Raw genomic sequence first — 17,486 nt, 5'->3', positions numbered from 1 at the left:
CACTTAAACATAAGAAAAAACTATTTGACTGTTGAGGTGAGGGAGCCCTGGCACAGGCTGCCCAGAGGGGTTGTGGAGTCTCCTTCCTTGGAGGTCTTCAAGACCCAGCTGGACATGTTCCTATGTGACCTGATCTAGGTGAACCTGCTTGTGCAGGGGGGTTGGACTAGATGATCTCTAAAGGTTCCTTCCAACCTCTACCATTCTATGATTCTATGAAAGATGCTCATCAGGACACATTCCAAAGGGTTTGTGTTCATGCCTTGGAGAGGTTTGTCAGTCTGAGTATGGCTCTGCCTCCCTGATAGATATGCAGCTGGATTCCGGCCTTGGATCTGCACATACAGCACAGGTACACTCCTGGGAGCTGCTGGTGTGCTTGCAACTCTCATATTTCCTCCAAGCAAGCTGTAGTCTGATTACACCCTCCCTGCTAAGGAGGGGCAAGGTGATACATCTGAAGGAGATCTGAGGAAAACTTGGGGCAGTGATGGGAACAGGTGTTAGAATGTCATTCACCCAGTCTGTGTGTTCTCTGTGGAGATGGTGTGGGACACAGCACTGCTGGGAGCCAGGAGAACACCCAGCTCACCGAAAGAAGATCTGGGACAGTTTGACCATTTCCAGGAGACGTAAGCTCAGGTTTGCCGGTGTCTGTCCCAGACTGGGGCAACTAGGCAAGAGCAGTGGGAGGAGATGGAATACAGCAAAGCTCCTGGATTTGGATTGTGCAATTTTGGCAAAGCCTCTGCTTTTAGAAGGAAAGCTAGTCCCATTTTTCCATAGGAGAAGGGGGTGTATCTCCTGGGCTTGTATGCATGCTGCCAACCCATAGCTATGGGAATGGCATCTGTGATGAGGAAGAAGCAGCACTTTCCTGGAAGGGCAGTTGCTAACCTGCTGCTTGCTGCTTGTCATCTGCCTGGGGGAAGCAGACACGATGGATACCTTCCAAACACATTTGAGACTGGGAACGCTACTGCCCTGGGGCAGTAACCATTCTAGGAGGTGTGTGTTTATAAGGGTTTTCAACATTGCCTGGGGAGCTGGGGACAAATATCTGACTATTGGTCACTTGGGGAGAGGAATGCTGCTCCAGTGTCAACAGTAAGGGCTGGTTCTTGCTTTCTGGCTGATAGTAGCTGGCTTGTAAATTGTAGTAACCATACACTGTCAGTTTGCTCGCTCAGACCTAGAAGGCTCTCATTTATTGTTCCTTTACAAAGCCTGTTTTGGAACCTTTTTGGCCCAGCAAAGGAGATATAGATATCTATGCAAATCCTGTTTTATAGCCTCCCATTCATCATCCAGAAAGGGCTGACAAACAGAAGGAGGAAGCTTCGGTGGTTCGAAACTTCAAGTTGGGCAATTGAAGTCTCCAAGTTGCTGAGTCTGAAATTTCAAAGTTAACCTTTAGCAGAACAAAGAGTAACTCATTCCTGTCCTTGCTATGTGCAGAGTTGGTGCTCAGCACAGATTGTGGTGTAAAATGAAATGCCTTATTTTTCTCTGTCTTTCTTGCTTCCCACTCTTGATGTGTGTGTTGTTTTCTCTTGGTGCTTCTGTGCTGTGTTGCAGAGGGAGCCCTAAGGACGGTGCTACCTTTGAGGCATGTAACTTCTGTCTGGAAACGTCTTAGTCCTCTCAGACAGAGGAATGTGTTTTCTCTTTGTGTGAGGCACACACCCTGTCGCTGACATTTTCCAAGAAGCCATTTGTGACAGTTATAGCAGCAAACATATAAACCCTTCTGGGAACTGCGGTTGGCTTGTGCTGAGGACTGTGCATGAGGACAGCTTGAGGAATCATGTGCAAAAAAGACATTTAATGACCTTAGTCACTTTGTAGGGGTCAAGTGCAAGTGTCCTCTCATTCTTTGCAAGCAGACTTTGCCCGTAGTGTCAATTATTCAGAATGCTTTGCCAAATTAATATATCCTACTGATATGCTAGAGTCTAACACTGAACCTCGACAGCCATTCCCAAGAATGGCTTCCAGTCCTCTATTGGTGAACACCCTTGTGCAGGTGATGGGTTAGGAGGTTCAGTTTGTCTGCTGGGTTACATGATGTCATTTCTGACCAGGTGGTCCTTGAGATAACAAAGGTATTTTCAAGACAGACATATAGGCAGTGCTTACAGCACTGCACTGGTAAATGTTGATAGTTTTCCCATGTTAAAAGCTCTTGCTGATAAAGTTGCCCATCTCCAAAGTCTGGGAAAAAAAGATAAAAAGTGGGAGTGAACATGAGGAGGGCCTTTGGGAGGCAAGAAAAGGAGAACTTACTCACTAGATGGGTAAACCAAAGTGTGGCTAGAAGGAAAAACACAGCAAGGAGAAAACACTGGAAGACCTAGGAGAGGCCCCGTAGCCTGGAAGACTCCATGTAAGGTGTCTCTAGAGTCACAAAATCACAGAGTGTTAAGGGTTGCAAGGGACCTCGAAAGATCATCTAGTCCAACCTCCTGCAATACAACTTTGGGTTTCGTTAGGTGCTGGATTGTTCCCAGTTCCTCCAGGCATCCTCATCTCTGCATGGGGAAGCTATCCACTCCTACTAACCATCCCAGGCTTGCTGGAGATGGCTATGGGCTGTCAAAAATTCCCCTTTTCCTATCCTCCCTGGAACACAGTCCAGATGTAGATGACAGGATACACAGGTTCTCCTTCAGGAAACTGTGCACTGTGGTGTGAGCTGCCTTTCCTTCTCTGCCCTTTCACAATCTCTTTACCTTCTCAATCTCTTTTGCCTGAGAGATGCTCACCTGGTCTCCAGCCTCTAGTGAGACCAATCACAGGGGAAAGGGTCTGCAGGGTCTGTGCCAGTTTCTTTCTTTTACATGCAGTGTAAATGTCTACTTGTAATAGCAGATCTGAGAGCAGCAGAAACTGGCCTTGGGGAGGAGAAGGAGTTTGGTCTGGAGGAGGTGAGTGGAAGAAAACAGCAGTCGGAAAAGAGACCACTGGCTCAACCTGTGTGGCTCTGACTGAGCCTGGAGGAGCCTCTTACGCAGCACGGAGAGGCAGGGGAAGGCACTCATTGCCAGTGGGGCCGGGAGGGGGACCCACAAATGGGACGTCTCTGCTCAGTGTCAGCAGTGTAATGGGAGATTTTAGCAAGGATGCCTGAGCTAGTCCTGGATATAACATAATCTATCAGTGGTGGTTTAGCTGAGGATCTGCACTCTGACCCCAGGATTAGCCGGCTACCAAACCATGAGATGTGTTGTTCTTTGTTTTAAATCCAACATGTTTCTTTACTCGATGGTGTAGGAGATCTCTCCTGCTGCCACAGTCACTAACCAGGCCTCCTTGCTTTTGACTGCCCCAGTAGAGGTAAGATGAGGTGCTCACTGCTTCCTCATTCCTCAGTTCACTGCTTGGGCTCACCACTCCTTAGCTGAGTTCAGTTATTTAAGCAGGGCAGCCCCAGGAGAATACATCATGTGAAGGAAAAGGACTGTGCTGAACAGTGTGGGACCTTGGGCACCCGGTGGTTGGCTTGTCTTCGTAGGTGCCGTGGCCATGGCATCCCAAGGCCAGGTCATTTTCTGGAGGTATGGTATTATCTGCATCTGCTTTGGGAGAGAGGAGGGAGGGAATTGCATTTTTTGACCTAGATCAGGTCGCATAGGAACATGTCCAAGTGGGTCTGGAAGACCTCCAAGGAAGGAGACTCCACAACCCCTCTGGGCAGCCTGTTCCACTGAGGGTGACAGAGCAGTCCTTTCCTTCACATGAGTCCTTTCCTTCCACTGAGGTTGATGGAGCAGTGGAACAGTCTGCCCAGAGGGGTTGTGGAGTCTCCTTCTTTGGAGGTCTTCAAGACCTGCCTGGACATGTTCCTATGTGACCTGATCTAGGTGGACCTGCTTCTGCAGGGAGATTAGACTAGATGATCTCTAAAGGTCCCTTCCAACCCCTACTATTCTATGATTCTATGACTCCTCAACTACATCACCCTGTTGCCATGAGCTTTCAAGACAGCAGCAATTTGCAGTTTGACTCTATAGTGCACTCACCAAAGCTACTTAAATACTGGTAGGGTTTCTTTTGTACAATCAGTAAGGCCACGTAGCTGTCAGACACCCATGTGCAGAGTATTAACTGTAGTCAGGATGGAGATGAGTGTCCTGGAAACTGCATGGCTAGAATATGCTGCCACAGGCTTGGATGCTGTGGTAGGTCGGAGTACCAACGGCTCAAGAAAGGCTTTGCGTTCCTGCTGTTGTAGTTTGGGATATTAATGGCTTGAGGAAGACTCCCTGTTCCATTGGCTGGCCTTCAGAAAGTCGCTTATGTTTCCACTCCATCAGTGTGCTGTGAAGAGAAAGGCAGAAGCTGTCCTACAGTGAGTCTCCTTGCTATGTGGATCAGGAGTAAGAGCTGGGAAGATATGAAAGCTGGTTTGTGCCTCTCATTTCAATGGGCCTGTTTCCTTTGGAGCTATTGACTGAGTCCTGATGACCTACAGTGAGAAAAAGAAGTATTGTGTGAAAGGTAATAACAATATCTACCTGACATCCTTACCTCCCGATGAGTTGAAAATAACCTCGTGTGATGGGTAAAGGGACAAACTTGCTTCAGCCTCTGATGAATGTGGACCAAGCTTGCACCTAAACCTGAGTGCTTGAACGGAACCACCAACGAGCTGTGTCTCTTCATCTCAGGTGAGACTTTACCAGGCTGGATGGAGTCAGAGGCTCCAGTGAGGTGTGTGAAACATCACTGCTTGTGTTTTTTCTGTCAAAAAAGTTTCAGGTCTTACTAGTATGCGTTCCACCCAAGCTGAACAGCAGTGGGGAGAAGGACAGTCCATGTATGAACAGAAGAGACCTCTCACACATGAGCTGTGCTCCAGCTTTCTCGCATGGAGTGTCAAGGAAGAACTAAATACCCACCTGGACACATTCCTATGTGACCTGATCAAAGTGAACCAGCTTTAGTGGGGGGTTGGTCTAGATGACCTATAGAAGTCTCTTCCGCCCCTGACCATTCTGTGATTCTACAATTACCTGCATCTTGTCACTGACAAAAGTGAGATTACTAGCAGACATCATGTAACACGGTGTGAATATTCAATGGACATCATATTCTTCATGTGTCTGGAATGCATGGTAGTAACCAGCTCTGTTATTATCAAGAGGCAGCCCAGCTGGCTCTTGTCAGGGAAATGCAATAACTGATGGGTGTGAAAAAATGCACACTTACCCCTTGCTGCTCTGAGAACTGTCCTCTGGCTCTACCAGCAATTCTGCCTGCCCAGCCAGACCACAGCAGGATTCTGGAAGCAGTGGGCTTCTTCAAGGATATTGACCTCTTTGAGATAATCTTGAAATACAGCAATAGCCTAGAGAGGGGGCTGAATTTTCCAGGAAGCTTCAGGGGAGCAGTGGGAGGTTTCTACTGGTTTCAGGAATAAACCCAAAACAAATTAAAAAACCACAACAACCAAACAAAACCCTAAAAAAAAAAAAACTGAAGTGCTGAAGTTGAACTTTGCAATCTTTAGCTGGACATTGGAGTGGAAAATGTTTCCTTTTGAGATACCCCTGCTATGCTATTTCTTTTCCACAGTAGGCTTTAATATGAAGAGGAAGACAAGGGACCTTCCATCTCTTAATCTATCTTTTTTTGATCCTCACACCTCTAAGCCCATTCCCAAGGGAAAGCTTACACTGAGCAGATCTAGAGATCAAGAGGATTAAGCCTCTGGTGCCTGTCTCAACAGGGCTGCGAGCCTCTCTCTGTCCCCAGGCTGTGCTGGGCAGGGTTCAGATGGGGAATAAATGAGTTTCATGCCAAATTCTATTTGGCTGATCAGGAACAGAAAAAAGAGAGTGGGATGCATGAAGTGGCTGCTGAAGCAGCACTGGGAGCTGAGGGCCATGTCAGGGCCCCAGCTGTCTGTGTCAGCCTGTTTCCATGCCTCTGGAGCACGTGGGAGTATGAGGGGTGCTGACGCACAGAAAATGGCTTTTCACTTGAACTGCCAGACTGGACTGTTGTGAAACACAGCTGCTGTCAGCCAGCACATGGCTGGGTTGCCGCTGCCTGTCATTCGCCCCATGCTCCGGGCCTAGTCGACACGCACGAGAGCCTCATGGGCAAATGTTTTTAAGGCCCTTGTGGTCCTTCTCATAGTTTCTGCAGAGGAAACTCCAAAGGGCCTAGTTTCTCCTTGTACCTGGCACGAAGTGTTGAAGTGGGCAGTGGCATCCACATACTCAAAATCACCATCCTCTCTGTAACACACGAGAGCTCTTTTCTGTCACCCCTGCTGCTGCCTTGAACGAGGGATGGGAAGCACATCTCTGGATGCAAAGCTATGGTGGCAGGTGGTGCCAGTGGGAAACAAAAGTATTGATGCTGGCCCATTTTTTGCTGTTTTGTGAGTGAGCTGAGGATGGTTTTGCCAAACACAGTGCTAAGGCAGAAGTGTTCAGGCCAGAGAGTCCTTTCAAGGACCGGAGGCAAATATGGTAGCATCTGAAGTGTTCAGGGATGGCACAGGATAGCACCTTGTTGTCTGCCATACCTGCTCTGGCACTGACTGATGAAATTACCTCTAACCTACTGGCAGCATCCCTCAGTTCCCAGCAGTTTCTTCCCTTCCTGCTCTTGGGAACAAGGATTTTAATCTAGAGGGGTGAAATTGAGTCACAGCTGCTATGTGACAGCCAAACGTGGCTGCTGCTTCCTCTGTGCTTCCCAGGCATGGGAGCTGATGCTGGTCGTGACAACCTTGGCTGAGTTTATAGCAACTATCTTGCTCGAGGATCAGCTCTGTAGAAATCGATGGAGCTCCTCAAAGAGGTAGCTGTTATTCAGCATATTAAAGAGGGTTTATATCTGCCCTGGTATAAGGAAGAACAAGATTGTCCCACGGTGAGTCTGACCAAGCCCCTGAGTGACTCAAGGTTAAGCCCCGTGGGACATGACAAGCCTTTGCTGGGAGCTGTCAGGGTGCAGAATCCATGTGAGCCAATAAATGAAGTCGCCATCCCACAGGGCCCCAGGGAATGTGGTGGCTGGTGATGGGTCCCCAGCTGCCCAGTGCCTGAGGCTGGAAGAGATCCATCACTTTTCTCCTGGATAGGGTCAGCTGTGACCACAGCTACTGGGCACCAGGATGGGGCAAGCAGAGAACTACTGTACACCCTGGTCAAGGGTGAAAGCTGATGAGAATGGGGAGGAAGCCAAGTGTGTGACAACTCCCAGCTCTGCGGGCTTTGAGTCAGGAAGGGGCTTATGTATGGACTCAAATGAACATTTGTATGGAGTTATTGCACACTTGTGGGGAAATACACAGTTCTGATCTCTTCTCCTGAGCATACTAGCATGTGCAGATGGAGCTTCCTCAGACAACTTCCCACTGGCTTTAAGGATGAGGATGAAAGGGATACAGCAGGAGGGCAAACAAGACTTTTGCAGCATCTCCCCTCCCCTCTATCCCCTCCTTCAACCCATCTCCCCTTTCTGCCTTCCCTGCTGCTCCCTGCAAGAGGAGTTTGTTCATGGTATTCAACTCCCAGGAGCTCCCTATCAGCCCTGTGATTGAGGCATCTGCAGTGACTGAAGCAGGATTGTGCAAGTTTGTTGTTGTATGGACACTGACGGGCTCTCATAGGGGAGGCTGGGTGGTGTGTTGGCGTGTTGAGAATATGCATACTGAGAGCCAGCCAATGCTGCTGAGACTAAGCAGCTGTTTTTGTGTGGGCAGGAAGGCTGTGACAGCTTACAGCCTGGTCCTGCCTGGAGATGAGAGGAGAAGTAGCAGCTCAGGAGTTTCAGTGAACAAAAGGCAAAACAAGCCCTGGGCCGGCAGCCCCAGTGGCTGATGCAGTGGCCACTGTTGGTGCTTGTGCCTCCTGCAGCACAGCTCCCTTCACTGCCTTGATGGGCTTGGGAAGGAAGACCCCTGTGAGCTCTGTGCGCTTCTCCTCTGACCATAGAATCAGAGAATCATAGAATGGTAGGGGTTGAAAGGGACCTTTAAGGATCATCTAGTCCAACCCCCCTGCAGAAGCAAGTTCACCTAGATCAGGTCACATAGGAAAATGTCCAGGCAGGTCTTGAAGACCTCCAGGGAAGGAGACTCCACAACCCCTCTGGGCAGCCTGTGCCAGGGCTCCATCACCTGAACAGTGAAATAGTTTTTTCTTATGTTTAAGTGGAACTTTTTATGTTCCAGCTTTCTCTGCAGGGCTGAGCCCACCACACCTGTGAGGCTGTTGGATATGAGCATGTGGGCTGCTTGCTTATGGTGTACCCATAAGTTTTTGTGGATAGCTGCTTCAGGGCTTGCTTTGTTGGGAGCTGAGGGCACTGCCACAACCCCCTAGCCCACATGAAAAATGCCCAGCTCCATCGACTGCAGTGGAAGCCTGCACATGGTCATGCTTTGTGCAAGCTGGGGCCGGCATGGAGGTGGGTTGCAGTTGACAAGACTTAAGCTGTGCATGTCACCTCCTCTGCCTATGTGGCTTGGCAAGAGGTCCTCTCCTCTTCAGTTTCTCTTTAACAGCCCTATAGTCATCTGTGCACACAGCATCTGAAATACAATCAGCTCACAGACCTAGCCCAGTTTCCAGTCCCCTCCTACCTGCTCTGTGGCTCGTACCTGGTGTCTCCTGGCATCAGGGGCCTGTCTCAATGCTCTTCTCACCACTTTGAGCAGCTGGTCCCTTGCAAATGCCAACAGGGACTTCCCAGCTCACATGCACTGGAGGATGCAGAGATAGGCATCCTCCTCTAGGACCCACTGCCTTCTCCCTAAGGCAAAGGCTGAGTCTTCTCTCCTATTGCCACATGGTCCCCTACTTTTGATGACAAGTGCTCACCTGAATGTTCATCAGTACTGTGATCATGTGCTTCACTGGTCCACCTTGTTCTGTGTCTTACTCACCTGGACCTCCTTCCTGCAGGCAGCTCTGCAGATGTGTACTGGAAATGTAGGATGTGGAGGAAGTGGGCAGCACAGTATTCATAGAATAATAGAATGGTAGGAGTTGGAAGGGACCTATAGAGATCATCCAGTCTAAACCTCCTGACAAAGCAGGTCCACCTAGATCAAGTCACACAGGAATGCGTCCAGGTAGATTTGGAAGCCTCCAGAGAAGGAGACTCTGGGCAGCCCCTCTGGGCAGCCTGTGCCAGGGCTCCCTCACCTGAACAGTGAAATAGTTTTTCCTTATGTTTAAATGAAACATTTTGTGTTCCAGCTTCATCCCATTACCCCTTGTCCTGTTGATAGCTACTGTAGAAAAAAGGGATGTCCCAACCTCCTGGCACCCACTCTTTAGATATTTGTAAATATTAATAAGATCCCCTCTCAATCTCCTCTTCTCCAGACTAAACAGCCCTATTTCCTGCAACCTTTCCTCGTATGAAAGATGTTCCAGTCCCCTGATCATCTTGGTGGCCCTGAGCTGGACTCTCTTCAGAAGTTCTCTGTCCCTCTTGAGCTGAGGAGCCCAGAACTGGACACAGGACTCCAGATGAGGCCTCACCAGGGCAGAGTAGAGGGGGAACAGAACCTCCCTCGACCTGCTGGCCACACTCTTGATGCATCCCAGAATGCCATTGGCCTTCTTGGCTACGAGGGCACATTGCTGGCTTGTGTTTAGCTTATTATCAATCAGCACTCCCAGGTCTCTCTCTGCAGAGCTGCTCTCCAGCAGGTCCATGCCCAGCCTGTACTGGTGCATGGGGTTGTTCCTTCCCAGCTGCAGGACTCTGCACTTGTCCTTGTTGAACCTCATGAGGTTCCTCTCTGCCCAACTCTCAAGCCGGTCGAGATCCAGCTGAATGGCAGCACAGCCTTCTGGGGAATCAGCCAGTCCTCCCAGTTTGGTGTCAAATGTTGTCCTTTCCTTTTTTTCCCCAAATAGTATGACTACAGTCATCATCATCCTGGCTGCAGGGATTACCCTGATCATCGGGTTTGGTGTCTCAGGTATGTGGCTGCTCAGATTTCTTGCTGTTACTGGTAGGGCAATGAATTTCCTCCCTGCCTCTGTATCTCCATTCCATGCCTGTGCAATCTTGAGTGAAAGTGCTACCTACAACCCTTTAATGAAGTTCTTGCTTTATAAAGCTTACGGACCAGAGAGCTGAATTAAGACTGCACAGGTGACTTCAGTTCTGTGGCATTAAACCCCAAGGAGCTGTGCTCTCTTTGGAGATTCTGAGCTCTTGTCGTTTTTAAATAACACAGAGATTGACTCATGCAAGGAGGCACCAGCACTTGGCACTCAATGCTGAGTAAGCAAATCTATGTTGGCTCTTAATTTCTACAGAAACTTGTCAGGGGGCTGGCCCCAGGCTGCAGCAGTGGCTGTGCATGAGGCAGCTCTGTTTTGCCCGAGGAAGTGAGTTTCTGACTTAAGCTTTCACAGCAGAAATGAAGGCCTTTCATTGTTTGAGGGCTTATTTAGTTATCCAGTGTGTTGGTAACTGAAATGTTCAACTCCACCTGTTGCTCTATGCGAAACCAGCTGAGGCAACAGGTCAGTAAGTATAGCCTGAGCCACCTAAGATGTAGTGCTGTTAGCTGAAATTTCCTTAGGCTTGGAGCCCTAAACTGACACGTACAAAAAGTGCCAGATAGGAGGAGATGATGGTATTGCAAAGTTGGACAGCATCTGCCAGCATGGGGGACATTCCCTTGCTCCCGAAGAGATGACAAAAATATGTTGCCTTAGTGTTGGACAAAACGAAACCTCCTCAGGACGTGCTGAGTGAGGATGCATAGAGAAAGTCTGCTCTGTAAAGATGACCTGGCTCCAGGAAGCAGTTAATTCTCAGTCCTGTTGGTAAGGATTCAATTTGAGAAGTGATCTCTGTCCTCAGGGAAGAGAAATGTTAATTTTTCTTAAACATAAGAAAATGGTTTAGATTCCAGTAAGGAAGAAAGAGCAGCTTTTTATATCTCAGACAACTTTACACCTTGCAAACACATTTATATTGCATAAAGGGAGATCCTGACCAAGAGAAGACACAAAAATCACACTCTTCTGGCCTGTAAAGAGAAAAGTCCCTGATACATATAAGTGAGCAAGAAAACACCGTGCAAAGTCTTCTCAACAAATAAGAGGGGCTAATTTTTGAAGCACGCTCCCCAGTAAAGAAATGCTCCTGTGCTCTATCTTGGTATATAAGGCATAGGATTTGACCTCTGCTAGCAGCACTGGTAGCTGTTACCAGTGTCCTTGTGACATCCTGGTGCCTGCTCAGCCTCAGGGCTGGTGCATGTGAGATCCAGAGAGGTCTGGACCTTCTCTGTGCTCACCACCTCATGCCTTGTCACATTGCCTTGCCTTCTCCTTGCAGGAAAACGCTCCATCGGCGTGACAGCGCTGACATCTCTGGGGAACATCGGCCAGCGCAGCGTCTTGGGCTGCACGTTTGAACCTGACATCCAGATGGGCAGCATAGTGATCCAGTGGTCCAAGGTGGGAGTTGCCAGGCTGGTTCATGAGTTTAAAGGTGGGAATGACCACCTGGAAGAGCAAGATGCATCATTTCAGGGCCGCACAGCCGTGTTTGCAGACCAGGTGATCGGTGGCAACGCTTCCCTGGAGCTGAGGGACGTGCAGCTCTCGGATGCTGGCACCTACCAGTGCTCTGTCACCACACGCAGAGGCAGCGGAGCAGCAGTGCTACGGTACAGGACAGGAGGTGAGGGCTATGAGAGAGAAAACTCTGCTCTGAAATATGGGCTAACGTGCTCTGTCAGACCCATCCACAGTCACACTGATGCTAGAGGCTGTGTGAGCAGAGCACACTCCTCCAGCAGCCACCATCAGGCCCTGAATTCCTGAGTAGGGTTGGGTTTTTTTTGGCTTTTCCAGATGTGTTTATGGCCTTACTCGCTCTTTCCACATCCTTGTTCCAGGAAAGATTATTGTTTTAATATTCTCAGTTCTCTCTTTTTCCTTCTGTTTACCACATAGAATCATTTTGGTTGGAAAAGACCTTTAAGATCAACGTGTCCAACCACTAACCCCACACTGCCAAGCCCATCACTAAACCATGTCCCTCAGCACTTCATCTATGTGTCTTTTAAATATCTCCAGGGATGATGACTCGACCAGCTCCCTGGGCAGCCTGTTCCAATAATTAACAACCCTCTCAGTGAAAAAGTTCTTCCTAATCTCCAATCTAAACCTCCCCTAGCACAATTTGAGGCCGTTTCCTCCTGTCCTAGCACTTGTTACTTGGGAGAAGCGACTGACTCGCCTCACTACAACCCCCTTTCAGGTAGTTGCAGAGAGTGATCATATCTCCTCTCAGCCTCCTTTTCTGCAGGTTAAACACACCCAGCTCCCCCAGTAACTCCTCATGAGACTTGTTCATGTAGTCTACCAGCACTTCACTGATGACAAAGAGCTCCTAAAATAGGAGTAGCGAATTAATCTTATCAAAATCTTATACCCGTTAAAGATAAAATGATAGCTTTTTCTCTCTAGAATTAAGGGACATCTCCAGACAGGAGAGGTGCTGCATAGTAAAAATTGTAGGCTATCTTTCTTTTCCCCCATTTTTCTAATGTATTCAGTTTTAAAAAACAACTACAAAAGCACTAAACTGTTCATATCATACTTATTTGAAGCATTACATATTTCCCAGAGTTAATTGTTCACCTTGTCATGAATCAACATCAAAACATGCACAGACACAGACGAATTTTCACTTGTGGCGGCTTAATTCTTCTGAACCCTCTACGCCTGGTCATTGTGTTCACCACTGGCAGAAAGCAACAGACTATCACTGAACCTGGAAGCAGTTCACCTGTTTCTGTCACCTCTTGGTCTTTCTAGTGAAACTGCCGTGGGTTGCAACTGGCTATGCAATACAGGTAACATGAGTCTGCACAGGCAGGTAGTCCTGGTGTTTCTCTGTCTGGCCGTTGATGGCATCCTTGCGATCTCAGTATATTGCTTGACCCCTTGAGCCCAAAAGCTCAAGCTGAGAAAGGAAAAGCCATCAGGCTTCTCCAAGTCAAGGAAATTTTAGGATGGGTAACTTGCATTGGTGGTGAGGTCAGTCACACCAGCAGCACCGGGAGATCCTCTGTACTTCAGGCCAATTGTGTAAGGACAGTGGTAACCTGCAGAGCTCTTGAATGAGACAGACTGCTTCTCTGCAAGGTCAGTCTCCTCCTCTGGCCCAACAAGAGCTAAAGCATCAGCATGTGGGCACTAGTTTCTGTGTAGAAGCTTGTGACATGTCTTGGAGACGCAGACGCTTGCCCGTGTCACTCATGGGGAACCCATCCTGGGACAGAAAGGCAATATGAGGGTTGATGTCATAGGAATATCTGACCAGTGTTGTTTCACAGTCTCTCATTTCTTACAGAAAGCATGTTTTCTGCCCTGTTGCTATGTGAAGCACTTCCTCAAACAGTAGGGGAAAAAAACCCAGACAAGCTGCTGGGCTCACAGGCCCTTACCCTGCAATGGTGGCAAGGGTGCAGGAACTGCTTGGGGCTATAGTGGGTAACAGCGAGGCCAGAGGGCTTTGGCTCATGTCTGAGGCATGCTCCAGTCCTCTGGGGACTTGGTCTTCTATCCCTCCTTGAAAATCTGTGAACCAGCCTGCTTTTGTGGTGATTGATCTGATGTTTAAAGACATACACAAAAGGCATTTGAGAGAACACATGAAATGCTGCATTAGGTTGTATTTTCGTTGTAATTGGTGAACTCTGCTCTCGTGAGAAACTCTTGTTTCTCTTCAGATATGTGATGTAGGAAACACAATGAATATATCCGAGACAAAGGCTAACAAAAGTTTTACTGGAGATGGTCTTGGTTTTAAACCATGGCTGACTTTGCAATAGGCTTTAAATGCTGCATTTAATCCAGGGATGTTGGCATGAATCCTGCAGCTCATGCCACACCTTAGGCTACCCTCAGCCCCAGCAGGTGCTGATGGAGCTGCAGCCCTGTTTAGTGTCAGTCACATAACAAAGCCATAGGTGCTGGTCAGGCTCCCTTCTCAGTCAGTGGAGAGGGTAAGTCACCTTCCCCTTGTCTCTGACAGCAGCAATCATTTCTGCAGTGCCTCTCCCTACCAAGAAAAGCAGCTGCCCCATGTCTTCAGCAGAGATGGAGAGAGTTGTGCCAGCCAAGGTTCCTTCCTGGGGAAGCTGGGCCATGTCCTGGGTCCAGTCTCTTCTGGAAGCTTGGTGGCAAATCCTTAGTTTTTGAGACCAGGACCCAGCTCCTAACTGCTAAGCAGAATCATTTAAAGATGCTAAAGCTATGTGATGACCTTGGCAGATCTTGTCAAACTGGACCTGCCTTACCCTAGGAGTTTTTAGATCCCCTCTAGTCATCCCTCTGCAGCCTAACCAGTACACATCTTGCTCTGACTCTGTGTTTGATTTGGCTACGGATGGTGCTGCGATGATAAGCAGCAAGTAGGCTATAAATACCTGGGATCAGGGGACTGGAGCATCTGTCTTATGAGGAAAGGCTACAGGAATTGGGGCTGTTTATTCTGGAGAAGAGGGGATTGGTGGGGGAACCTCGATAATACTTACAAGTATTATGGATGGTGCATGTCAAGATGATGGGGTGGCACTTTTTGCTGTAGTGCCCAGTGACGGGACAAGGGGTAATCAACAAAAGCTGGAACACTAAAATCTCCACTTAAACACAAGGAAAACCATCTTTCCTGATCAGGTGAGGGAGCCCTGGCACAGGCTGCCCAGGCAGGGTGTGGAGTCTCCTTCTCTGGAGGTTTCCAAACCTATCTGGACATGTTCCTGTGTGACTTGATCAAGGTGGACTGGATGATCTCTAGAGGTACCTTTCAACCCCAATCATTCTATGATTCTGTGACTGACTGGCAGATGCAGTTGTGTATTTCTTGTCCAGCTCGTAGCCCTTTGCCTTTTTCTGACTGCCTGCCCGTTTTCCCCTCCCAAAGCCTTCAGCACAGCCGAGGTGCGGGTGGAGAGCAGCGGCAGCGGCGGCAGCAGCAGTGGGGACACGCTGCAGTGTGAGGCACCGCGCTGGTTCCCTCGGCCCACTGTGCACTGGACAGTCCACAGCGATGCCGGGCAGTGCCTGCCTCGCATGGGCAGCACCAGCTATGAGCTCAACGCCGAGAACCTCACGCTGAGAGTGGTGTCCGTCCTGCACAACATCACTGCTAACGCCACCTACACCTGTGTGATTGAAAACAGCATTGCCAGGGCCATGGGGAACATCACAGTGACAGGTAGAGTTGAACATTGCCCAGAGACCATGGGTGTGGGAAAGGGAAGAAGAGAGTTGAAACTGCCTGTGTGCTCTGGGGGGAGGTGTTCCAGCAGCACCTAAGTCAGTCAAGGAAGGGAAATCCTTCAGTGGCTAATCCAAGCACCTCCCTCTGTGTCCCTGGGATGAATGAAAGACTCTGTGTGCTTCTGCTTCAGATGATTTTCCTGGTAACAATTGCTTCCTTGGCACAGAGACAGAAATGCCAGGGAAGGGAAAGGAAGGAAGGACACACTTCAAAAGAACACATTCCTTTGAGTGTTAGCCAAAAGCAAACCGCTGACAAAAACCTCCAACTTCTTACACTTTCTTTAGCCAGTTCAGCTTAGATCCCTTTTGTGTACTAAACCAGCAGGCCTTTTTAGCTGTTACTAATAACAACCAATCTGATTCCAGCCCACCCCCTCTATTTAAAAGACCACCTTATTCACAGGAAAGCAAACTTTCCAAACAGCCTGGATCTCTCTTCCTGTTCTACACCAGAAGGGTTGTAGCTTTTCTGCAGTAAGGGCTTCATAGCAGCACAAGAGGCAGAGTCTGTCTTTCAATAGTCAGAAAAATGGGGAGGAATAAATACACACACTTGTTTTGCCTTCCCTGCTGTGTTCCCCATTCTGGTAGCCTCTCATTAGTCTTCTGCTACAGATTTCAGCATTACAAGGGAGACTGACTTGCAGCTGGTGAACCTGAATGCTGAGGCAGCATCCTCCTCCCTTCCAGCCTGTCACTGGATGCTTCTGCTTCCTCTGTATCTGCTGTCAATGTAAAGCTTCTATAAAATATATCAGAAACACTGCTGGATCTGGAGGTAAGCTTGGAAAGCAAAACTCGTAAGCATATGTGTTTGGAATAAGTATTTGTATATCCTCTTGCTGTGTTTGGTTACAGCAGTAGAGCTATCTCAAGCCTGGCAGAATGGGAGGACACGTCTTTCCCCATGCCCATACTTTCCCCATCCCCAGCATTAGGTGGGATGCATGTCTTGTCCCTCCCACAGGCTCCCTGATGGCTTCTCCCATCCCTTTCTGCAACATTAGACTCCTGTCTCACACTATCAACTGTTACTCTCATTGATTCCCACGTTCTCTTTTCCCTCCTTTCTCAACCTTCTCTCTGAACCAAAAGACAGGCATCTTGCTTGCTGCTCCAAACACCTTCTGAACCTTGGCTACAGATCTTGGCTGCAAGGCAGTGTGGACTTTTCTTCTCCTTCCTCATGAGGCCTGCTGCAGTACAAGCTTTGTTTGCACCCAGTTTACTCTGACAACCCCACTGCACAGTGCAGTATCTTCAGTAAATAGTACGTATTGCAGACACTTTGAAGAGAGCTAGAGGGAGCTGCCAGCCTGAGCGGTCCCACCTGGAGCTGGAATAAGAAGTGCTGTGGCAGTCAAAAGACAGGACAACTGCTTTTAGTTTTCATCAGCTTTGCCTTTGGGTGGTAGACTCTAGAGGGAAGCTGGTGATGGAGAGCTGCAGGAAATCAACTAAAAGGAATATCATCTCTGTCTTTCCACAGAAGTTACTACAGCTACCCTGACAGCAGGACATGATTCAGGCTTTCCTCTCTCTTGGGCTGAAAGCTTTTAGGACCTACTCCCAGTTCCAGGGCACGTGGTAGCCCAGATATGAAGCCAGTTGATTTCTCTTATTATTTCTTACCCATGCCAACAACAGGATACTTATTTTGGCTTCTGAGAGCAAGGCATGCCATAAGGAGAACTGCATAAATAAAGGGAAAACCTCTGATCACAGGAACAAGATGTGTTCTTTTGTCTGAAAAAATAACCTAGTGACCAGAACTCTCATCAAGGGCAGAAGCTCAGAGACAAACAGGAAAAGAGTTTCCTGCAATACATATGAGAACTGGCCTTTCAAACTCGGACCACTAAAAGCGAGCAAATCTTAATTCCCCTCAGGTTTGATTCATCCAGCTCTTGCTTTGTGATTCTGTGAATGCACTAATAAAACTAAAAATAAGAGAGACTGTTAATCTATTCTCAAAAGACTAGACTCAGACTCTCCTTCTGAAAAAAGATGTTGTGATTGGCAAAACAGCAATGGGCTAGAAAACAGAAATAACAGGCTTGGACTGTGTTGCATTTTCAACCCAGGAAAGGCAAAGAGCGTGCCTAACTTCTTACATGAGGACTAATGATTGCCTTTGTAAAGTGAAATGAAGGTGGAACAGGTGAGTAGTAAGTGTGGCAGCAGACT

General features: G+C 48.3%; 1 protein-coding gene across 1 annotated transcript; it reads left to right on the top strand.

Annotated features, from left to right (window-relative positions):
* The first annotated feature begins 3,525 nt into the window (after positions 1 to 3,525).
* Positions 3,526 to 16,036, top strand: VTCN1 (V-set domain containing T cell activation inhibitor 1). Its single transcript, XM_061988744.1, is given in 5 exon segments — positions 3,526 to 3,557; positions 9,894 to 9,958; positions 11,335 to 11,682; positions 14,938 to 15,231; positions 15,891 to 16,036. Coding segments are annotated over 5 exon segments (885 nt in total).
* Positions 16,037 to 17,486: the final 1,450 nt, after the last annotated feature.

Source organism: Colius striatus, chromosome 1 (assembly GCF_028858725.1).
Source record: "Colius striatus isolate bColStr4 chromosome 1, bColStr4.1.hap1, whole genome shotgun sequence".
Classification (NCBI taxonomy): Eukaryota; Metazoa; Chordata; class Aves; order Coliiformes; family Coliidae; genus Colius; species Colius striatus.
The sequence above is the reverse complement of the archived record's forward strand: the minus strand, read 5'-3'. Positions and strand labels throughout refer to the sequence as shown.